Raw genomic sequence first — 25059 nt, forward strand, 5'->3', positions numbered from 1 at the left:
GTTGACCATCTCGGCAAATTCATACAGCTCGTTCCACTTGCTCTGCTGTTCTGCTGGATCATTGGAGTACCAGGAGAATGAACTCAGCTCCACCGGCATCACTGCCAGGCCTTTGGGTTTCCCGGTAGACTTGGAATCGAAGGCAGAGTCAAATTTTGTTTGCGCGGCCTTGAGGGCCTTCCTTGAACTAACCACACCCGAAACTCGCCAAACTGACCAAATGACTCGACTAGCTCCTGATGAAACCAAACATGCTTCGAGGATGCCGATTTTATGGTGCGTGAGCCCGCTCGCATGGCTGTCGGTGCGGTCGTGGGTAGCTGACATCGTAAACCGGGACGCGAGTTAGCTCCCGTAACTTTGACGTGAGCACCGCCGCAACTATGGCTCCTTTTCATTGCATGGCGAGCACAAATATCCGGCAGGGTGCATTCCCCGATCCCGAGACATGTTTTCGGGCGGTAGGTGAATTTGTTGCTGCTCTGGGCAATGCCATTGAATGCTCGTATATCGCCAATCTTGAGCTCCGCCCATTTGACCTCGGTCTCGCTGGGGCAGACGACGACATTTCCATAGGCGGCTTCAATGAGATTCATATAGCTGTGAAACTCTTCTAGCCCTGGAGAAGGCCAGGAACTATTGGTGCATGAAACAAAAACGAGCATCTTTGTCTGTGGCATGGCCTGAATACGCTCGACAAGCTGGTCGCGTTGATTCAGATCCCGGAGCTCGGCCCATGCACGAAAGTCCGCGGTGACAGTCGGACCTTGACACGCATAAAGAATCGTCAGGACAGCCTGGTGAATCACCAACTTGTTGCCCCTATGACTTATGAAGGAGGGGCCCAGGTGGGTTTGCAGGTTGTTGATTTTCTCTGGCGTGAGGAGTGTGTAAAGATGCTTGTTGAGAATCTCCAGGTCTTCAAGATCCACGGGAATGCCTAGCATGTCGTTGCTCGCTATGTCGTCTACTTCTGGGATCCCAAGGAAGAGAATGTGGGTCTTGGACGCCGCCATCGTGACCAACCCTGTCGACGCTTCGTCGTTTAGTATCATCTCGTAAACGCCTAGGCGCCTGAATTTCTTCTTGAGGGCCTCGGTCTCGAAAGTACGTGCGTTGGCGAGAATGGAGGCTCGGAGCTGCGTGCGCTCGCTCTCCACCATTCTGCCGAGGCGAGAATGGCCCAGCCTCATCAAACAAAGAAGGGCTGCGCATGGCGACGCGCTGACGATCGGCTTGAGAAAGTCCCGGAAAGTCCTGATTCGACGATCCGAAGGATTGGATTGCCGATACATCTTCAACCCGCTAGCCAGGGTCTTCTGTTCCCTTGTAGTGAACACAGTGTTACTGACTTGAAGTTTCGATAATGCAGCATTGGCTGGAAGACACTCCGTGTTCCAACTCTGACTGAGGGTACTAGAGGCATCGCTCTTGCTCTGATAGATGTCGGCCATTTGAGCACTAATCTAGAGATAGCAGAGAGCGAATCTCTTTTACCACCTGTCATAGACTCGTGGACCAGGTCGTGGACTCGTGGATTAGTCGTGGACTCGTGGACTAGTCGTGGACTCGTGGACCAGGTCGTGGACTCGTGCATGAAGAGTGGTGGGTAGCCGAGGAGCTCTGGACTCTCCAAAAATTCTGTCGAGGTTGGTCCCTCCCCCCAAATCTTGCTTTTTCCTTCTGGGTGCGTTGATCATCGAGGCGGTTGTGAGTGGCTGGCTGGATCTACCACACACGGGAAGAATAAACGTATCAGGATAGGTGTAGGCAGGGATAAGATGCTCCCTCTCGGGCCCCTGTCATGATCAGGGTCGGGGCTGGGCCACTGGTCCAACCTCGAGGCAGCCCCAGTCAGACACGGGGCTCGGGATGGCCCTGGTTCCCGAGCCGGTCTTAGCGCGCTGAGCTGACTGTGGGGCATGTTATCCCCACGGGGTGTGATCAGTTGGAGAATGGGTATGCACACACCGCTACAGGGGTACAGTCACCAAGAACGTAGGGAGAGGTGAGACATGGGAGACATGGGAGACATGGAAGACAAAAGACACCCTCCGCCTGCGTATCACATATCATTTCACGAAAGTTTGGGTGTGAATATCTATCTACGTTGGTGGGTGCACTGATATCCTTTGGGAATAAAAATGCAAAGAGGCCCCTGTGCTACTGGTTCGCCTGGTGAGCCTCTTGTTCGCCTTGTTCGCCTTCTTCTTGCCTGACTCCACTTTTTTGCTCCTATCGCCGTGTTCGGAAACACTCGAACGAGCATCGCGACTGCGCTTACACGGACTGTCGATTCTTGCACTATTGGCGTCAAGCCAAAGACTGATACCGTTGCTATGCCTCGAACGGAGACCAGGACTTCGTTTTCTCGTCCCAGCCTGGCCAAAGATTCAGAAGTGCGGCAAGTTCTTACCAAGCTCATCTCGACGGCAAATGATCCCTCTCCATTACCCTCAACATGGGCGACAACTGCAACTCTGTCTACCACCAGTCCGCCTGGTGATTATGCGATTGACGACAGCGAAAGCCTGCAGGGGTTCAAGGACAATGATGACACCCATGAGCCAAAATCTGAGGCTTTTCCACGCATCAAGCCGACATGCGCACGACGAATTTCCCTTATCAGCGAGCTTATCGGAAAGAATTCCCCCCATGATACTGGGAGTGGCGACGGCGCGGAGAAAACTCGACCAGGCCAAACCTCGGGAAACACCACTAAACAGGGCCCTGGAATATCTCTATCACAAGTTGAGGACGCCGCACGCCAAGCCATAGAGAACGACCGAAGCCTTAATGCTCAAATATTACATTATAGGTCAATAACTCAACTTTCAGGCCGGCGTTATCGCCTGGATCAAGGGCATGAAACATTGGCTCCAGAGGTGATCGAGGCCATGGCTATGACGGCAACGATTAGTGATGGTACAAGCGTCCTTATCTATCATCGGGGAATGAAAAAGTATTATCATAACGAGGATAGGAGTTGCAAGAAAGCTAATTTAATTTATTAATACAACTATTATTCATGCGCCTTTTATGTGCTTCTCTTCGGTAGTTCCACTTGGCATTTCCGCCTAATCCTATTCTCAACTAGAAATCTGTCAACTAGCCCCATCAGAACACGGAATTCTAAACATTATTACGTGGCTCACTATCTATCATATGCGACGGCATAACGTTCACTGGCGTTTCATAATGGTCTATACTTGGTGCATGATTCCAGACACCTATCCTTCTAAGTTACTCCTTCACGCTGGTATACGAATAACTGTCTGGGGTTGGTATCGTCTCGGGACTTTTCCCGACTATGTTTGGGGTTTGGTATTGACCGGCTATGCTGGTGCATTGCTGCATCTTTGCTTAGGTTCTATTACCTTCTCCTCGACCTCCTCCCCGTCAGGTGCGGCATGGCTACTTCCCTGCGCCTCAAACAAAACAATGGACTGGTCAATTTTGGTTTGTTTTGCATTGTCCGAATTAGAGTCTAACTCGGGTAGATAGTAAATAGTAACGCCAACACGAGCCTCACATCGACGCGCCTTGATAAATACCAGTGCTCGCGCCGCTCACATCGGATTTCAACATGCAAAAACCACACTATGAAACCCGTTCAGTGAAGGTTACTGATGCCCAACTCACTGGACGTGGAGTAAAGATCATTCATATTGACGGTGAACCCCTTAGCTATCTAATATATAGCTTATTTGATATTAGTCGCGTGTACTATAAAGCGCTGCAGACTACTGAGTTGAAGTCTCGATTGGACTTCGCCGGGAGATTTTCTAGAGGGACTATTGCCGATGGCAAAGTAAAACTCCCTCCTGGCCTATGTTTCTATATGCAAACGCGGAAGAAAGGACATGTCTGCCTGCTTCGGATCTAGGGGTGTATCTTAAATAGAGTTACCATACCTATCACAAATAGTTGTGTTGATGACAGTATTTCTCTTGCTGGGTTGCCTTGATCTGCCTTTGGGTATGACATGAGGTTAACTAACTTGAAATCGTTCTTTTGAAGCTTGCGTACCATTGGTATCATGTCTAGGTCCCCTCAACTGATGGCGGAGATTGCAAAAGGCAGTTGGGAAGTATCTCACGTAACTTGGCCGGAAGCCGATCCAGCGTATGTGGCAGTATTTAGAGACCGGTGATGTGACTATTCTATTCGGCTCATGGTGAGCATGATCAGCGACAATATATCCATGTGTCGAGGAGCTATCGCCTGATAGGGTGATAGTCATGGGCAGACCGACATGATATCAATTCAACGATGGGAGAGATACCCAGAAGGGAAAATGCGACGGGGAAGTGAGAAAAGACGTTGGCAGAGCCGAGCAGTTTGTGGTTGATCGTGGCACTTGCCTGGGCAACTCGAAACGCGTTCTTTGTTACAGTTGAGGCCCGGCTCTCGATGGGATAACTGAGCCTGAAGACCCTTGAAGCAGGGCGTGAGGAGAATGTAAAATGCAGCCAGTGAATCGCCTCTGGCTGTTGTCACAGATAGTGAGGAGGAATTGGACGAGTTGTAGGAGAGCTCGCACAGGTAAACCTCGGAACCAATCACACTCCCAGGCCATATTTTTTCAACCGCACGCTCTCGTGAGAAGTCGAGTCTGTTTCACGAGCACAGTGGAGATCTGGGTTGGTAGGTGCTGGTGGTGCTAGCTAGAGCGTATATGACCACCCGCCTGCCTCTTGAACCTAGAGAAGTAAGAAAAGGGCATGTATACGTCGTGCTTATCAGCCGTTTATAAGAGAACCACAATGAAACTGGCCCTCGAAGCTGGAGTTCTCATCGTCAAGGCCAAGTGCCCCTATCGACTGAATCATGATTGTCTAGTCGTGATTCATTATGTCGAGCCGAGCGGCATCTGCCGCTTGGCTACTGAAAGGAAGGGACCATGTGCCACCTACCAAGGAGCAGCATTTACCTCCCTTGTAGTCACGATCCTGATCCTGCTGTTCCATCTCTTACGCTTGTTCACTTAACGGTTCCGATGGCTCACGATAGCGTCCTATCGCTGTCGTGTTCGGCCTTGGCCAGGACCACGAACAAAACAACACACCACACCACCTGCAGACCGCCATCGCCAATTACCCTGGTCGAATCAGATTCTCCTTTGTGAAAATGTTGGTTTGGGCTTGGTACTATTACCATCCTTGACCCTAGCTGGCTATCTCCCTGTTGCTTTGTCGATTGAATCGGTTCATCTCAAGTCGATAGCTGGTCGCACCATATCGCCCGGCAAGCGCGGAGGTATGCGTCAGCTACGGCTTGAGACTTATGAAATCATCCGAGTCGGAACACCAATCAATATACCAGACAACCCTGAAAATCTGGGATGGAGCAACGAGGCAACCGCATAACACCCACCCCACACCCGGTTCGAGGAGTCTTGCTGTACACGACATGGCCGACATGGCCCAACCGTCGCCGCGAGGCTCGCTCGGCTTTTGCTTGACGTCCGCCAAGAAAGCCCCCTGCAGCGGTTACCTGTCTCTACATTGACCCCCCCGCCCACCATCTTCCTCACTGCGTGGTTATGCATCTCCATCACCCCGCAAGACCTTACACACACAAAAGATACAGTAAAGAGTGGCTTACGTCACTCATTGGGCGACAAGCAAGAGCCGAGGGAAGAGTAATCTGGCGTGGGGGAGTGAACGGCTGAATGTCAGTGTGCCGAGGGCTTATCGTACAAATAGAGTCCAGACAGCCGTGCTTCCCAACCTCGCTCAAGAGCATTCATTCATAAATTAATATCTCTTTGCTTTCATATTCCCATACCCAAGTTACTACCCAATTACCTGGTACCCACTCGGCTGTCTTGAGCACCATGAACAACCGACAAAATGAAACACAGACCCTTCGGGGCATTCTTGACGACATAGTCCATCAGGTTCCCGAACGCAGCAACAGTGTGGAGTACTACTGGCGGCTGCTAGAGAGATATCCCTCTTGGCGGTTGTTCTTGGCCTGGCTTTTTGTTGCAAAAGTAGAGGCTCTCCACGCCACCGAAGTCGTCCTCGAACGAACCCCACCATCGCCAGGATATCTACGACAACGGCTGGACACCTTGAAGTCTAATTCTGATGCACTTAAGGTCCCAAGGGAGATTATAAGTCGTGGAATGCCAGGGATCCTGCCAACGCTCTTCCCAGCAACGATTGTTCCTAAGTTCCAACAAAACGCTTCGGAGAACGACATAAGGGGGGTTGTCATCAGCCTCCAAAAATTGAGGGTCGATACCCCCGACCTAATATCGTGGCTTTTCACCGAAGGGCAAGAATTTCTGGGCAACGTCTATAGTCATGCTTGTTTTCTTGGGAACAGAGTGAGGCTTCTATCACCAGAGAAGGATCTGAATTCTATTTACTGTTATCTCACGGAGATATGGGTTCGCTGTCATGTTAAGTATCTTTCAGAATTGGATATGCGGAGGAAAATGCTCGCAACGCCCAAAAAGTATCCTGCGGCGATGCGGGTTAAGGATATGTTATTATCGTCCGCTACTTCTCCCGAGTAGCCAGTGGTTCATAAGTAGTGGGCAAAGGCCGGAATATGTAGCACCTAAAAGTAGCCTCACGTCTATCATCGATCTTTCTATGAAGGTTAATGCTATAGATCACCCGAGCCCAAGCCAGCCACAGTCTTAGAGGTATTTTTCTATCACCCAGAAATGTCATATGATGTAGATTTACGTCATAGTTAGCTCCAAGACGCTTACGGCAACTAGAAAAGTTACTTTTTCCATCAAAGACAACTCTATCTGTTACCAAAAGGCACATGAGTGGTGATCCTCCAAGTGTTAACTTGTCACGGCTAGGTCTGCCCGTCTTAACCTCGTCGAATAGCACAGCAGATCAAGCCATGGCATCAGCGAACGGATGCCTGCCACGTCGCGATCTTCTAGCTCGGTTACCCCATCAAGGACCGGGCTTCAACTATAATAAAGAACACATTGTCAGGCCTGTCACGTCACGAAACATAGATCCAATGTGGAAGATATTGCGAGAACTTCCTTGCAAGTCCTCTTTCAAAATGAAAGGATAATTGATTACTCTAAACCGATAGCTCATATCAACATTGGTATAAAAGCAAGAGCTAGTAGAGGGCAACGAGACGTCAAGTAATCGTGTCGCTGCACCAGCGTCAACTAGTGCATATGCTATGAAAGCTATTCTATGTTACAGGCTTTGCCGTCGCGCCTTGATAACTGTACCTTTTGCTGCTGTGTCGAATACACTCCTCCGGCGACTGAATAACGGGTATTAGTTCACCCTAATCCCTCCGTCGGCTGCCCGGCTGCCCGGTTGCACGAGTTCCCTTCCAGCACAAGTCTCGACCACGAGGCCATCACTCATCTGTGAAACTTAGACATTGCTACGAAACCAAGAGCCAGCACGAACCGGCAGCGGGCTAGTTGCTTGTCTGGGGACTCATCTTGAGGGTGGAGTGCGATACACCGCGTTTCTGCTTCACTAAGAAATTGTCTCAACCAAAGTTATGTTGTCTTGCTGGAGAGAACACGGTAATAGGAATCTCCGAAGTTACCGCAAGCTCTGCAATCCGTGGCCCGTCCACCTCGAGCGCATAGATGTCACTTGCGTTTCAAGCAGATCACCAGACACTGAGCTGCAAGATAAGTACTAACATAGAAAAAACCGTATGTTTGATGAACTAAATGGGAAAATAATAGCCTCTGACATGAATAGTGATCGAGGGGGCCAGCTGGACTGGGCCCACTGAGCGAATCTGGACAGACTGGTTACCCTTAGCACATGCACTAATGGGCGTCTAATCACCTCTCTCAGGCAAGCGCATGAAAACTTATCGTCTGACTCCATGCTCAAGTCTGCCTTTGACGATGCTGCGCCTAAATCGACAGAGTGTTGCTCGCGCCATCACTGATACAAACGAAATTCCAAAGAACTTCATACCTGTGTTGCGGGAAAGGTTACCCATCGTTTGCAGCATTTCCGATACACAGCCTCTACGCAGAGTGAATGGACAGCGTCGGCCTAGCCTCTCAAGGAAACGTTATACACAGAGGAAAGCGTATGAAGGCTACCAGTATGTTCTCAAGCGTCGACCAGGAATATTTCTCATCTATATCCTTTGCATATCTCCCAGATACTGCATTGAGGGCGGAATGAACCGTCCTACGGCTATTTCCACACCTGACTGGCCTGAGCAGTAGCTTAACGATGGCATCCGAGCTCAGCTCAATGACCTCGCCCGTGAACTACAGCTTCTTGATACAACTGAGATCAAAGGAATGGTGGACAAACTGCGAGGGCCACCAAAAAAAATCAGTCGAACATCTGCCCAGGCCACCGACTGCCGCCTCGGACCGGACAGGCGGTAAGTGCCGACAACTCATCTACTCGTGTCTGGACTCCCTGCGAGAGTTTGTGGGCAACTGGCTATGCGAAGCTGTGGTGGCCGGCTATAGCAGTTCAACCGATACGGGAATGGTAGCAGGCGTCAGGACATCCATCCCACTACGTGAAGAGAATGACGTCGTTCTTTGGATTGAGATCGGGCGAGCTGACGAGGTGGCTCGTCGTCTTTTTCCCAGCTCGTCGGCCGTGATCCGAGAGCAAGAGAGGGCCTACTCAACCGCTGACGGAGGAATCGATCCTTGTTTCTATCTCTCGGGTGCATCAGTCTCAGCATTCCGGAAAGCATGCCCTCATTTGGATCGTGGCGTGAGCATGAGCCAGCTCCGAAAACGGGACATTGGGAATGGGGACGAGGACACGACGGACTGCGTTATTATAAGAAAGAACATTGCGAAGCCTGGCAGAGGACTACTTCGCTTATAGATGGGGATTCTTGAAATCATATACGAGATAAATAGTTGTTTCTCCGCCCCATAAGAAATTACGCCGTGCGACACTTCCCTGAGAAGAGCATACCTAACGCCTACCCCACCCGGCAGATCAACTGCTGCTGTTTCATTGTGAACGTGTCATATTAACTGGCCGTCAAACTGGTAAATGATCTCTTTGCAATCGAGGAAGTGATATGTGCGCTGGTAGTTTTTGGGCAAGATGACGTTAACTTGTTGAGACTGTATGACTAGATGGTCCGATCTGCTGATGGCTGGGATGTGGATACTAAGGTCCTGATGCCAATGAGCAATCGGTCTATCAGGGATTATAGCTTGAGACATTGTAACGCATAAAATTAGCGTACCTACCGTCTTGTACTAAAACCCCGTTAAGCTCAATACCACACCTCCTCTCACCGCCTTCCCCCGCAGCTGTTGAAGTCATCGTGATGCAGATTCTCGAGCTGTAGTGATATCGCCTTTTGATACTTAAAATGAGGCTCTCGAGACGCCAGGATTGCTAAGATGCTTCTGCGTTCCCGGCTCCCACTGCGAAATTCGGTGGCACGCATAGAATCGCCGGCTAAAGCGTCCACGGTGCCGTCCAGCCAGCCGTCAAGGTCTGCGTCAGCTACAGGCGAGGAATCTAAAAGACGAGGGGATCACCAACGTGAAGATGACGCCAGTAACCCGAAGAATTCGACGAGTTGGCATTGGTCAGAGGACTAAGAGATATACTTCCTTGAGAGACTATTAGAAGCTCGTCGCCAGGGAAAGCTAAAGGTGAAAAAGGGATCTACCTACAAGTTATTGTTTAAGACATTTGTCCCTGGCTTCCAAAGGAGGTGGCCAGATGCCCGGTGGGCGCCGAAGATGATGACGATGAAGATCACACAGATTAGGACCTTCTGGCGCGCTTTTAAGGATATGGAATACTGCTCTGGATCATATTATGAATACGAGTCTGGTCTGCTATTGATGAGTGAGGACGATGAGAATCTCTGCCTCGAGAGATATGGTTCTTTGGGGAGCAAGATCGCCACGGACGGTCTGCTTATTTCTGATAATATCAACTTCGAGGAATATGACGAGATCTTCTTAGACGATAAGCCCGCCGGGAAGCAGATTTACCCACCTGGAGACGGCGCCTATTGGCGAGGAAGAGCGCGAGGCAGGGCAGCGCGGATAGAGACGGTGGAGGAAGTGGCGGCTGCTTACGATGCGATAGAGGAAGAAGCGGCGGATGAAGCTGAAGCTGAGGAACAAGCGGCGCCGAGAGACGACTATGCCTTCCTCATATCATCATAGGATATATAGGATAGTTAGCAATCTCTCCCTGCATCGCGGGATCACTCTCGTGAGGCGGGAAACTCACCTGGTCGCCGCTCAGCGGTCTTATCGCCTCCGCAGCCTCGCCAACGCGCTCAGAATTACTCCAGCTCTCGTCCTGTGAGTGATATACCGCTAAATAACCCTTCTGTTGATCGTCGCAGGAAGAGGAAGCGTGATGATCGTGAGGATCTCGGCGGTGTGCCCTGGGGGGAGATAAAGGAGATTCTGATGCATCAGGAGACCCGGAGGACTCACAACGTGGTTTCTTGTGCCCGCCCAGTCGGCTCGCAGGATATTGAGAAGGCTATCGCCAACTGTGAGGAGGTTATGAAGGAGAAAGAGCTCTCGCTGATGATCCGAGTGATCTGTTGGTTCCAGGAAGATCCGGGCAACGCTGTGGTGTGGAATGCGTTAGGTTCAGTTGCTGCGAAGGAGGCTTGGATTACGAGGAAAATTGGGCCCGCAGCCGAGCCTCGTGAGTAGGCTTGTAATAGTCAGTGGTATTGATATCAACCTATGTAATCAGATTAGCTCAAAAGCTGCTTTTTACATATAAATTATGGTGTTTTTCGACGCCTCCGTACCGGCCTTGATATCTTCATCACAGCCCTTAACAACGGGCCTCGTTTTTTTTCTGCCGCCGCCGCTTTCACCGCCCCCGCATTCACAGTTGCAACTCCTTCCTTCTCACTCTCCGGCTTCATCAACTTCATCGTCAACATCATCAACGCCCTCACGCTCTCGCCGCCTTCTGATACGTTCTTCAAAGCCGTGTTGAGTCCATATCCACGCCGCAATGTGCTCTCGCATACGCCTGCCAGCTTGGAAAGGCACGATAGAGTCGGCACGAGCTCTGGCCGCCTCCATAATATTACTCTCTTCTTCTGTGAGCGTTTCTTCGAGCAGCTTCCTCTCCTCAGCAGGTTCTCTCCCTTCGTTCAAGATGAAGTTATATATGCCCGCCGTGGCATATACAATAAGCTGCTGACTATCAAAATCGTACTCAGGAGGGCACCCACGCAGGATTGCGAATTTCCTCTTCCATATGCCAAAAGCCCGCTCGACTACCTGCCGCAGCTTAGCGTGGCTATAGTTAAACACCTCCTCTTCGCAGTCCGGCAGCGTTCCTCGGTCTCGGAAGTCTTTGAGGTGGTATATATGCCCTGTGAATGGCGTCAAGATACCGCATCTCGAAGGAAATCCTGCATCAGCAAGGTAGAAGCGCCCGCGAGGCAGTATGAGCTTCCACGGGTCTGCCTGTGTGAGGGCGATCCGAAGCAGTGCGGAGTCGTGAGTCGAGCCTTCTGCACCTGCGAGCACATATACGAACCGGCCCTCGAGGTTGACTGCGGCGAGCACATTTTGAGAGACTTGGCTCTTCCTTGACCACCACCTTCCTTGCTGCTCAAGGGCGATAAAGGCACGTACGTGAGTCCCATCTATTGCCCCTATAGCACCGTTGAACTGCATGGAATCGCTGTCTAATTCCACATTAGGAGAGAGCTCCCTTGCCGTCGGCTGTATCACGAAGCGGTTATGCAGCTGAAGCAGCGGTCCGATGATCTCGTGGAACACCCTCGAGACCGTGCTTTGGTTGACAGAGAAGATGCCTGCCGTATTCCTCTGCACAGCGCCAAAGGCGAAGATCCAGAGGATGATCAACACCTTCTGCTCCAGATACATCTCCTGACTATCGCCGGCGATGGTATTGTTTCGAAGCCACTCGCAGAGGGCGAAAAATACAGCCTTTGGCATGCGAAATAAGTCGCTGAAGACCAGCTCCGGTGCCTCGAGCACCCACTCGAAATGCGCTCTCGCGAGCTGCGGGTTGGTGGTTTGGTATGTGCCCTGCGTGACAGGATCACCGTGATCTCTCGGGCGAGGCGCCTTTCTATTCCACTCGTCAAAGATGATAAGTATCCTAAATAGTCTCTCTTGATCCATGCTAATATCATCCTCGATTAGAAGCTTTACGAGAAACTCTTCCTCTGTGCACTCAGCATCATCTGGGCGCTCCTCGGCAGCGTACAGGTGCATCCTCGCACGCCTCCTCGCGCCCGCAGCGTCATCTGAGGACATCTCGGCATCGTCAATATCATTAGACAGCGAGAGGGCGTCATCTGATGGCCCGTGGAGGTTAGGTTCATCCATCTTCGTTGATATACATCTGTGAATAGCTTCATATTGGTCTGCGGTTAGCTCACGTTGATCTACAGTTATCACCTTCCTGCGTCAGTCAGGGAAAGCGGCAGAAAGCTATCAGGATTGCTTCATACGGCAAAGAAGGCGAGCTCCGGCGCTCTGGGCTAGCGTGATACATGTGGCGACGTTTATTTTCCCCACGTATGCAATTTGGACAGCTTACACTCACACACACAGCGCCTATAGCTGACAATTTGAGCTAAGCGTGTCTTGGCATTCATCTAGGCGGAAATTAGATGTCCCAGTCATCCTCAGATGTACGATTGGCATCAGGGCCTAAGTGAGGAGCTGTGCTCCTCTCAGCTACATGTAACTTAGACCTTTCAATAGCACATTATCTTTCATTCCCGCAATATTGTCTCATAACTTTGAGAGCGATCTAGTTCCCCCTTCTTCAGACCGATCGTTATGATGCACCGTTTGGCTTCTTGGACAAAGCCACTGTTGTCGTTCTTCTCAGCCCACTCCAACACCTGCTGACACATTTCCATGGCCTCATCGTAAGAACCGTTGGCTTCATGGATGAATGCCAGATGTAACCTCGCCATTGTGGCCTGGACCATGTATCCCTTCGCTTCTGATAACAATAGCACACTGGTTAAGCGAGGAGCGGCAGCGCCATTCCACCCGAGACTGAAGCAAGTGATGCCGTACTCAAGTAGAACACGCACACAAATAATGCTCTCTTGTCTTTGCGAGTTCTCTGCTGTAGTATGCAGCCATTGGAGTAGAAGGAGAGATTTGAAACAGAAGCCCCGCTCCCGAAGCCCCGCGGCAACCTCCACTGCAAGGTCCAAACAGAGCTCATGCGTCCCTCCAAGCCGGCCCCATACCCTTTCCAGCAAATCCCATTGCAATGCAAGACATTCGCTCGAGTCGCTTAAACTTTCTGTTGAATAGAGCGCTGCCGAATAGCAGATATGCTGAGAGGCCGCCTTTGGCGCGGCATCAATCAGCTTGATGTAAGCTCGGTGAACAGCCTGAGTTGAGAAATCTATCGCATTGGTCTCTAAGGTCTCATCGGACAACGCAATAGTCGGTCCGTTCGTGATAGACACTGTAATAGAACTCGTCGAAGGCATGTTCCAGCGGTGCTGCCAAAATGTTGCAAAACGTTGCAACGTTGACAAGGGGTCTCGTAGGTGCTGAGAGCCGCCTTCCATGCGGCGGAAACTCCCAAATGGGTCTTTCAGCTGGGATAATCGTCCGAACTGAGCTATCCTCGCCTTCGGGTCATCGTAGAATAAAAGATTCATCTGGAGGGAACTTCTAGTATCCCATAAAGGGCTGAATTGGCCGTCCAACGGCTCGCAATTTGTTTCAAACACACGACAGCCGCATAGATCAAGGACTTGCATCACTGCCAACGCAGGGCTATCGTTCGGGGTAGTTTTTAAACCCGCCGAAGGGAACAAAGCCATATCAATGGGGCTGGCGAAGAATCTGTAATTCGCAAAGATCTTAGACGGTAGAATAAAAAGTCAGGAGATGGTCGCACCAGAGCAACATATGTGGTTTCTGGGGGGATTATGAGCCTAACTCATAGTAGAGAGGCACGGAAAAGGTTAAGTATAACCCACACGACCATGCATGCCAGGATTAAGTAGACCGCCTCTTGCATAGGAATATGACTCAGATGGCGGGATATGATGAAATGCTGCACGGGCTTCGACAGCTTACCTAGGAGACAAACAACGGATGGTGAGTCCAATTCTCGGCAAGGCAACCATGGGGCAGGCACAGGGGCAGCTGAATTAGTTGTATGTGTAGTCCAGCGCCGAACGGTAGCCTTGAAGAAAGGAGCGGTGTCGGGCCTCAATACTTGTCGTCCACTCCTCAACGAGTAAGGATTCGAGGCTGTATAACCCCTCCAGGTGTTTACCTAAACAAAATGAGAGGTTGGTCTCCGAAAGTTCCCGCCATGAGTCTAAAGTAGACACTTGATGCAGCGCGACCCTGGAATCTGGGAAGTCGGGTTACGCACAGGCAAGGGGTTTGCTGTTTCTCATTCCTTCATTTTCTTCTCATTAGATCTTGATCCAGTACAGTAGTGTTAAAACTAGTGGAGCGAAGCCTTGTGGGTGCCTGCTCGGCCTTGCCTCCTGTGTAAAATCAAGTAGCCTTGTGCTTTCCGACACCTCTGAGAAAACTCTTCACGTTTTGAGATGAGCAATTTCCAGAGTCAGGCTGAGCAGGTGCACCAACATGTGGGCGAGGCGCCTGCATACTGCACCGGTACCTTGGCCTAACACACCGCCCTATAAAGCTAATGCTAGGCCGCTTTACCCTGTCAAAGCCAACCACACACAAAAGCGCACTCCTTCACATTGCAATTAAGGAGACAACAAGAATAGAAAAGGAGGTGCTGAAGAGGTATGAATGCAACTGCGCACAAGGTGGAGCATTGGCGGGTTTGAGGCTCTTGGCTACATCTTCCAGACGCCCCGGTCTTGAGGTCGAACACAGAGAAAAGAGCAACAGCACGCCCCGGCAACGCTGGCTCCACAGCGGAGGCTCAAAACGGCCGTGTGGGGGCGAATGAGCCTTGGTTCGCATCAACTTCTCGGATGTGAACCTGCGCTGTCTTATTACGGAGTACATAATGTGCGGAGACTGGGGTACGACCAAGCATCAGTGCAAGGCAAAGTTTGATGAAGTAGCGCAAGATTTGACAACCGAATTAAAGCCTGCTCCAGTAGAGAGCTTTGATGCCGTCATCGTATTGTATCGTATCACTGACGCCTGAGACGTGTCTAATCCCTAAAGTTAGTAGACAGTAGCAACAAAGGTTCCTTCCCCTCTTCTCAAAGTTCCCCGGCTCCCCATCACTTCCTCCGTGACCGACACCAGAAGCAACCATGACAGCCCAGCGACTAGGCACAACTCGGCTCTGGCGAACTCTCTCCCCCTTCGTAGTCCTTCATCCTCATTCTTATCGGGTTCTCCTTCTCCAACTTCTGCGACGCCCGTCTCCCCCAAATTTTTCTGGGTGCCGGCGTCGAAATTTATTCACCAGCTGCTTGGTGATATCCTCAGGTTTCATCCATTGATCGTGTTCAGGGCCCCATCCCTTCCCGCGCACCAGGAATCCTTCGAACTGTGTTACAGCCGTTATGTCTGTAGTGTTTTCTTGCCTGACCATCGCGACCGTAGGTGTTGAATATTCCGTTATAAATGCACTCTCGCCACTCCCTATGATTCGTGTATCTTGTCCAATTTGGCTGCCCGTGAAGTTGAACAACATAGCTGTTAACGAGGGCCACATCAAGGAGGAAGGTCCAGGCTAGTGCCTGCCACAGGCCCCGGCGGAGGGCATGATCATACTTATAATATGACCGCAATTGGTCACCACGGTCAACATGGTTCATCTCGTCGTGATAAGCAGCATCGGTATGTTGATCATTTTGACAGCATAGTGGACATGGGGTCTCGCAACGCAATCCTCAGCATCGGGGCTATCCTCTTTGTGAAGCCGAAAGTCTAGATGGAATGAATATTGTCCCCAGAGACCGACGTAGTACCGTCTATCGAGTTGGGACAGAACCAGGCAAAGGGGTGAGTTCTTGGTCAACTTGAACTGGAACTTCTTATAGTACTCTTCCATCCATGGCACGTCGACTGCAATCCAGCGCTGACAGCATCGCCAGTCAAGGCCATGGAAACGTCGTATGCAATCGAGGTGGGTAAATATTTTGGCGAAATCCTCGTACGACATCCAGAAGACGGAGTCGGTCCCAGGCGTATGGCCGAGCTCCTTAAGGGCCTGGATTGTCAACTCCTTAGAACCATCACTCCAGGGCCCTTTCCAGGTACCCTTGCCAACCTTGCCTCGAGGATCCCGGAGTTTCACCAAGCGCTGTCCAGATTCGAGCTTTCGAGCATCCATAACGACGTAGCCATGTCCTTCCGAGATACCGTCGGGCGGAACGTGGTCGCGTCCCAGATAATATGTTGAGGCACCAAAAAGGAACTCGTCATTGGCTCTGGATATCTTCTTATCCCAAAACTCGTCCATTTTGGAGATCTGTAGCCCGGTGGCGACACTGCCTAAGAGGTCCCTACACTGAAAAAAGAAGAGCACCTTAGAGCCGGTTTGGTAGGTTTTTTGATACACATCCTCGTTACCCTCGTGGCTAATCTGACCTGTAGTTACAGGCTTAGTATATGCCTTGGGGACTGCGACGAGTCGAGAATGAAAGAATCGCTTCTCTACCTCTATAATTAGCTCGCCCAGATGACCGGCATTTGGTAGGCGACCCCCCTCTGTGGCGGAGGCTTGCGAGGGCTTGCAAAGGCAGCTTCACGGTCACGATCACGGCTTGATAGCGCGGCTTGGTTGGTCCACGAGGAACTGGGCCAGTCTCCAGGCCCCCTCTCCCTAACTTACTAATAACGTACAGGTCGCAGAGGTTTCAAATCTTGATGAGCCAACGGGTACAAAGGTGATGGATGCTCTTCATAATCCCACAGCAATGCCTTGGCTTAAAGGCTAAAAACCCTTCACTATCTTCTCTGCTGGCAGTGCGAAGACTGCAGCAGGTCACTCGTTCCACAATTGGTATCTTGACTGATCTTGTGGTACTCGACACTCCCGCCTCATGCTCTACGACTGTGTTATTTCCGTTGGGTCGCTCAGAAACTTGGCGAGATCAAGGCAAGAACTAGAGTTGTGTATGTATTTTTTTTTTTAGATTCAGAGCCCTTTGGGCTTGCTCCTTGGGGTCAGAGGGATGAAGATCAAACCTGAAGTTCTGGCTCAAAATGATCCCGCCGTCCGTGAGGGGATGTACATACTTCCTTTCTCTGGGGTTTCCCTTATAAAGTTGGTATCTCGGTCTTAAATATCATGATACTCAGCTGCCCTGAGGGTGTCTTATCGTTATCTACCGGCCGCATCATCATTCAGTGGTGGCTTCATCTTCGCACCTTGATAGCCAGCACCCAGGGTCTATACAGTATATACGGACCCGAGGATCCCGCCGAAACATTGATCAACCAGTTGTAACTGAGGGCTCCCGAGGCTCCTCAGATGATCGACCTGATTACGGCCAAGGCCACTAGAATTTGGCATCGCGCTCAGGTGGCCAGGTGTTCCAAAACGCCCGGAGACAGACCAGTTGACACCATGAGAAAGGTGGATGGTTGGTGCAGAATCTTGAAGGGGAATCACTTGTGCGAGCCTGCACGAGATGACCAAAACTCAAGCCGGATTCTGGGTGAGGAAGACCTGTTTGAGGAATTGAGGAGCCTGTAAAGAACCCTGGGTACCTGTGATGCTCCAGAGAGATTCCAGTCAAGCATATTTGCCCAGCCTCTGGAGAAGTAATGCCCCTACACTTTCCCAACCACCGCCGTGCCATAGAAGTGGTCGATTTTGCGTTTGCTCACATTGCAAGTAACCAAACCGCCTCTAGCGGACTAGATGGCGACGGCGATGTCGTACGACCCAGTGACCTGTATTGCTTAATTCATTGTGGTTCTTGGCATTGTGTTGAGAGACTGTAGGCTTGAGAAGATGGAAAGGGATAGTTGTCTCCTGTTTCTTGTACGGAGGTTATAGCAGTTAAATACCCCCTGATAGATTTAACCTTTCATGATGAGGTATGAGTCTTTGACCGCAGGCAACAGAAAGACTAAAAAGAAAAAGGCCACTGTGTTAGCATTGGGATATGATGCTATGATGTGTTGACAATGTGTTGACAATGTGTTCTTTGTTATAGTTGAAGCCCGGCCCCTGATGGGTTGACTGAGCCAGAAGATCGAAACTTCCACGCGCAGTTCCCGAGGCCATGCCTGGCAACGACGAGCAAGAAGGAAAGCCGGCCTCGTTGGAAGAACTTGACCACGTCTTGCAGGCTTTCGAGTATGCTGCCGCTCGTGCCAGGTGGAATGATGAGGGAAAGAGGTGGCAACCCTAGCTTAACGTTGAACGGCCCAGCTAGCCATCTGACAGGCGTATCAAAGCTGGGTGACATGATCCGTGCGACACCAACGGTCCCGCAATCTACCGCTGTTTCCATCTCGATGTTGTTGGGCGCGGATGTTCCGTCGAAGCCTGATATTATGATGGATTTGATATCGAAACGGTCGGTAGCCCCTGTGAAAGGTGGCTTATGCTCTAGCGCAGGATATTTCGTGGTTTTCATGTGGGAATAGAGAGCCTCATAACAGAGGAGGTTGTAATTTATATACCACGCGCATTAAGCGACTCGCTTACCTTGTCAGAGCGGTGGTGACGTGGGGAGTAATTTTCGGTTCTTCAAGGCTACGGGTAGATTAACATGTTGCCCACAGCTAATCTACAACGTATTGAATACCTTGACGATAGACAAATCATCTTCTTCCCTTAATTATTTAGGCAAAAGGGTGTAAGAACAATCGCTCTTACATAAGGCGAGCTGTGGGATGACGAGCCCTGTGAGAAGTAGCCATAATGGATCTTAGGAGTTCACTTGACTTCTCGGAGGAAAACAGTTTCGCCCTTATCGTTTCGCCTTTTAATATAAAAACAAGCAGTGCTAGACCCTAAAATCCAAACTATCCACCCTACACACATTGCAACGAGCTTCATTCTGATCCTCCTGGCATCGCCAGATTCCCTTCTCTATACTCTGCTCTGCCAACTTAGCTTCCGCTTCGTGACGTTCTTCAGTGTTTTCAAATAAAGGGCACTTGCCAGGCGCACCACCAAAGTGGCCATAATCACAGGTCATCGAACACACATAGAATTGCTCATCGAGACAATTCTCAATAGTGTAAGTCATCTTATTGCAACCGCCTGATTCTACGAACGGCGCTTATCGTATGTCTATAGTATGTTAGTTACAGATATAACGCACATTTGTTGCAATTGAGGATTAGTGCCTTTGATTCTGTCTCATCGACCAGTTGCGGCTCACTCTTGTGTCGCTGCTCTCGAGCGATGCCCATGCGCCCCCGGGTTCATGGCTTTCATTGCAACAGACTCGAGCTGATAACCCTACACTCCGGATTCCCCCAATGGAGATCTTCGGCCAACTCAACAGGTTGTGCATAATGACAAACTGAGCAACGGTTTAGAGGCTCAGCATCGTCATTATCGAGCGGCCTTTTGACCTCCTCGATCTTGACTTGTTCCAGCGACTCCTGGGGGTTACGGCGAACAAAATTCTCCTGCCCTCGGTTCGCGAGCCGGTTCCTTCGCTCCTCTCTGAGGGCGGCTATCTCTTTCTTCCTGGCTATCGTGGGCTTCGTTAATGCCATACTGTGTTCATCGTTGGTGTATGTCGCCACCTGATCCCACGGTGGATCGTCGACCTCCCGACGGTCGGCCTTATCGCATAACTGGCGATAAGCCTTGCTCAAATCGCGGCCGTTTGCGTCTATTGCATATTGGATCTCGTCAAAAGGTGTGGAACGAAAGTCTTGCCTAAGCAAGTACATTCTGGTCTAAGGTTAGCGCTCGGAGCTTCAAGGATAAAGACACATCGCGTTCTAAGAAGCCTCTTATAAATCAAAATGCTCACAAGCAGTCGAATTGAATTATTGGGCGGAATGTGTGCAGGCCCTCATGTTTCCGCTCGGTGGGCATTCTTAATAGTGTTATAAGCCGGCAAATCCGTCGATTATGTATGCTGGGTAGGGCTAAAAGAGATAAAAGACTTTAGGTTATAAAGGCTATACTAGGAGCTTTTATTTATCATAAAGCCTAACTGTGGTCGCTCCCGTAAGCATACTTGAGTGGGCCTGTAGGCTAGCTTGGTTCCCCGTGCTCGGTGTTGCGCTTAGAAGACAAAGCACGGGGAACCGGGCCCGATCCCGTAAAATGACATGATTGCCTCAGTACATACTGGCAGTACCGTAGGATCTTGACTGATGGATGCGCGGCAGAGGCGATCAGGGCTGTGTCCCCCCTCATCGAGTCCAGTTTCAGCCGCAGCAAGAAGTGGAAAAATTCCAAGAAACCAAATGTTCCTTCTCGAATAGGAAATTGATCAGACTGCATTGCACGGTTTCTGCCTAATATCTGCAGGCTATTGTCAAAGTATCCACTTGGGTGCCTGGCGGTAGTGATAGCTTTGCTGAATCAAAATATGGTCAACAACTGCCTCGCCAACCAACGACGGTTCCTCGCTTCCCGCAAGTCTTGGCAGTTGATCATCGGGCTTCCCGGGGCCAATTACGAGTACATGGGTGGAGGAACCTTCCCTTGGGAGTAACCTCGTTGACCAGCCGGGCCAGAGGGCGTGCGGAGGTAAGCATGGTAGCCTGGTCAGGGGGCACTTCTTGGGAGCCATGACATAAGGTAGCCAATACCAAGCGACCACTCTGGGGCTATGACTCCACAGTAAGCACATTGCTTTTCCAAGCCAGGGATTTCCGGTGGTCGGTTGATACAGCCGCAGGCAGCAAGGTGCACTCGGCGCCAATTTCAAGCCGAATCAGCCTCATGCTGGGTGGTTGCTTGTGATGCCACTGCCACAAATGGACGCACCAGGCCACGCCCGGCCACACAATTTGGGCCTGCTGGCCTGCCATCATCACGCCAGCGCTTAGACTCAGGCCCTCACAAATCACACAGCCAGGCGGGAATCTGACCGTATTCACTTCGCCAAGAGTAGGAATCTTGCGAGTTTCTGCGGTAGAGGAAGGAAATTCATTTTAATACATACTATCCCTACTAGATGGAGGTTTTTTCATAGAGACGAGCTCAAGAGGCAAGTTTGAGAGGGGGTGGTCGGAGTGGAGATGGAAATGAAAGCTCCTCCCCGCCCCCACCTTGATGCAGATGCGTGATGATTTTTACGCGTGACCATGCTGAAATATATAATTACGCAACAACTTCGTTTACTTTCTAAAATAAAGAAAGGCCTAGACCGGAGTTAAGGCTAACATCAATTTACAAGGCTACTCCACTATATGGACGAAGTAAAGGTTCTGGTCGCCGAAGGGGCTGACGTTGATCCAACGGATCACTTTCGTCCGACTCAGCTGTCCGACGCCGCGTCTGCTGGCCACGTCGACGTGGTGGGGCCCCTCCTCACCACGGGAAAGGTCAGTGTCGATTCGAGGTTCGGCTCCGCTGAACCTAGCTGCGTTCAACGGCCATGTGCACGTGATGAAGCTTCCGCTCTCCCATGGAGCTCTCGTTGATCAGGAGGATCACCACGGTCAGACTCCGCTGTTCGACGCCGCCTCGTACCGCTACGTGGAACATCTTAAGAACACACAATCGTCACGCCAGTTAGAGGCTGTAAAGCTTCTGCTTGCCAAGGGGGGCTCGGGTTGATCCGAGGGATGCCACCATGTAATTCAAATATGTGTTAGCAGAGAAGGGTAGGCGCAGCTCAGCACCTTCGCCTCTGCGATATCTATGGTTCACGGAGAGCAGGGGTGGGTCTCCCCGTCTGCTTCTTGGGCTCTTTTCAATCTCTCCATTTCGGCCGTTGATACTATAGGAACCATCAAGCCCCTACCCCCCTCTCGCCGAGATGCCTCGACCTTAGCAGTCGTCGCCTTGGGCGTCTCCCAGTCGAGCCAAGCGAGAAGCTGACGGAGACGACAGGAGGAAGCCAGCAGGGCATATATCCTCTGATGGGAAGACGAAGGTGGCATCTTGTACTATAAGACGCACCTATGACCTCTTCTGGAATCCCCGGTATTCCACCTATTCCACAAATCGACATCACCCACGATGTCATCGGGTCTTCCGGCCCAGTTATGCTATCAAGGGCCGGGCTTCAACTATAACAAAGACGACGCTGCCAACAAGGCCACCACTACCACCACCGTTGAGGCAGGACCCCTGGGGATACAAAGTATGAGGAGATTATCGGAAAAGAAGGAGGTCGTACTCTTTCCATTCCCACCAAGGTATGGGTTGCTTCAACCCCCGGCGGCCCCTGAAAGTCCGCCCAGAAGGGCTAGTCTTCCGCCATCCCCTACCTTCATCGAGGCAGCGAACACCTGCAGCCCGACCTGCTCCGCGCTCCAGGAGGCAAGGGCGAGGGGGAATGCACTGGAGATGCCCTTGTGGTTGATCATTGCATGGCCTATTTTGGAGATGTCGTTGATGAGTCGAGCACCAAAAAGTTGCCTCGGTTAGCCAGCCAATACTAGCCCGTGGCGGAAAGAACGACACCCTAAGAGACTCAGTCTCCATGGTACCCCTTCTTGGGGTGGAGCTTGCTACTGTCGAGTTCCAATGGTTGCCGCCGTAGAAGCTTAATTTTGTCTCGGTTACGGCGTTTCACAGCATTAAGTTTTGAATCTGTCATGTATTCATTATTGTGTTCATTAAGATTGTGGCCGACGGAGACGGTATTGATCAATTGGGCCGCTCATCGATTAACCGCTCTGCAAACCGTATCCTGGTCTGGCCGACCAAAGCTATCACAGACGATATCAGCTGGTGTGCAGATACTGACCATATCGGATCTCTACAAATATATTTATGTAGGTTCTTACTGTAGTAGCGTTGCGCTTAAAATGTCTTTCTGGTTTGTCTCCGGATCACGGGCTCCTACAGACTCCTGAACTCGACCATCGGCCCCACCATCTGCCTCAACTGCCCCTGCATGTCGGCCCGGTGTAATGGCCGAATCGCCGGCGCCGCAACTCCTCCCGCTCGTCGTCGAAATAGGCACGGCCCACCTTCGCCGCTCCGTTCAATCCTCGGCGGCATTGCGGGGATGAAGTGTCGTGTTCCGTTAATTAGTTTCGCATTCTAGTTGAATTTTCACGCATGTTTGATATTGAGTTGAGTCAACAGGACGCCAGGCGGCACCAGTCTACTTAAGCGGCACCTGTAAAACTAGATAGTGAAGGGTAAATCCTGTTCGAAAATTTCCATGTTTTTAAAGCTCAAGTCCTCCATCCGGCTACAATGTTTCGGCGCTCTGAATGGGCTCTATAATCTTGGTAACCTGTCCCACGGCACGGATAATACCATGACCAGCCAAATCATAAATGTGATGCTTGCAACTCATGTAATAGTAAGTGTGATCGTTCGAAAGATCTGGTACTTGCAGGTGGAATATTGCGAGTTGGAACTATGGGAGCCCGACGTCTTGGCGTTGGCGGCTGGCCGATAGGGGTGGTAGAGTTGACTTTAGTGTTGATGGGAACAGACCGCACACTCTGAACTTGACCTGGCAATATCCCAGATTCCCTAGGTTGAGGCCTGCTTGTCGGGGTTGTGAGCGAGGGTCTCGGAATCAGGGCGTGGGATGTTGTTTGCTGTGCTTCGGAAAGAGAGGTATTTGTAATTTGATTAGCGGCGTCCCGAGGTCTCGCTACCTCTGGTCCGCTCGTTAAATCACAATCTGTGATCGGACGATTTGGTTGTGGTGTGCGGGCCATTCCTAATTGCGAATTCTCGGTGCTTGTCATGGAATCGTGGTGTGATAACATTTGTATGGCATGGCGACTAGAGTTAGGTTCGTTGTCAGGTGGGACAAGATCTCCGGCATGCCATTGAGGAGTTCGCGGCCGAGCTGAGGGTAACCGGGGTTGCCTTGCTGTAAATACTTGTATTTCTCTCGGGAAGGAGAGATTGATTGATTTCGTCTTTAGGTTAAGAAGGTCAGCTGCCGTGTGATTGAACAAGGCTCGTCGAACCTGATGTTGGTAGATGCGTACGGGTGATGTAGAAAGGTCGCTGCCGTGGGTGATGCTTCTGTCAATGGCCTTAGTTGAAAGACCACTGTCAATCTGCATCACTTCATTGGTATTTTGGACACTTGGCAGTTCGCTTTCCGTGATTAGTTGACCTTTATCAGACATTTCATCGTCTGAAATGCGGGTATGGATTGCTTTGGGGTCAATAACTTCTAAGCGACCATCAGTGCTGAGGGTTTGCTCAGTGTTCGGATAGCTCCTCGGTTCAAGCTCAGATGTACCCTGGCAGCCTTGGTGACTTTGGTCGAGCTGGGGCTGTCGTAGGAGAGCCTTTGATTGCACGTTTAGGGACAACATGGCCTCCCTCTCATGGAATGGCTCAGCTGTCGAGTCCTGCATCACCTGGCTCGAGCCAATAGAAGCAGACATGACAAGACTAGCTCGTGCAGTGCAGGCCCAGGACGCTGCCCTATAATCTGCCTCGCCTTCTATCATCGTTCGGCAATGCACTTCCTGGTCAGCCATTTGCAAGCCAATGTTAGCACTGATGGTTTGCTCTGTACCTGAAACACTGCTCCATTCGGACCTGAGGGCATTCCCGGAACAACGTGGATGGACTTTCGCCGGCAGGGGATTTGGTCGGGATGTTTTCGATTCCCTGTCTGACGATAAAGAGACTTCCCTTCCTCGAGACCTTGATCCAATAGTAGGCCCCTTCAACGGGGTCATGCTAGCAGTCAGGAAAACGATGACTGAAGGATGCTTACGAAGGGTTGCGAAAATGTCCCTGCTGAAGTCAAAGCGAAGAGTCCCGGAGATGTTGTCAACGCGCTTGAACAATCTAGGCGTGAAATAGAGTCTACTCAAGCTCTGGGACAGCATTTGCCGACCCACGCAGTCACTCCGCAGCATTCACATCCGCACAATACATAAGCCCCGGACGCTTTGTATAGCAGGATGTGGACAAATATTTGGGGACAAGAAGCCCATGCTCCGGCACGTCAGGGTCTACCATCGGCAGTTCCTGCCCACCCTAGACGCGTTCAAATGCTCCATCTCGGAGTGCAAGAGAGAGTTCACCCGCCCTG

The 25059-nt window shown here is 50.9% G+C and overlaps 3 protein-coding genes across 3 annotated transcripts; all 3 read right to left on the bottom strand.

Moving 5' to 3' along the window:
- Window positions 1-98: 98 nt before the first annotated feature.
- Window positions 99-1163, bottom strand: LRP88_14904 (uncharacterized protein; the record flags this gene model as incomplete). Its single annotated transcript, XM_083251238.1, has 1 exon — window positions 99-1163. One exon carries the CDS (start codon window positions 1161-1163, stop codon window positions 99-101), a length of 1065 nt encoding a protein of 354 aa, XP_083092993.1.
- Window positions 1164-10858: 9695 nt separating this feature from the next.
- LRP88_14905 (uncharacterized protein) lies at window positions 10859-12322 on the bottom strand (the record flags this gene model as incomplete). Its single annotated transcript, XM_083251239.1, has 1 exon — window positions 10859-12322. The coding sequence occupies one exon, from the start codon at window positions 12320-12322 to the stop codon at window positions 10859-10861; it is 1464 nt and encodes a 487-aa protein (XP_083092994.1).
- A 3415-nt stretch (window positions 12323-15737) lies between these two features.
- On the bottom strand, window positions 15738-16388 carry LRP88_14906 (uncharacterized protein; the record flags this gene model as incomplete). The annotated part of the gene is made up of 1 exon (XM_083251240.1): window positions 15738-16388. The coding sequence occupies one exon, from the start codon at window positions 16386-16388 to the stop codon at window positions 15738-15740; it is 651 nt and encodes a 216-aa protein (XP_083092995.1).
- Between the last annotated feature and the right edge of the window lie 8671 nt (window positions 16389-25059).

Source organism: Fusarium phalaenopsidis, assembly GCF_050370095.1.
Source record: "Fusarium phalaenopsidis strain FUZ10S chromosome Unknown contig_32394, whole genome shotgun sequence".
NCBI lineage: Eukaryota > Fungi > Ascomycota > Sordariomycetes > Hypocreales > Nectriaceae > Fusarium > Fusarium phalaenopsidis.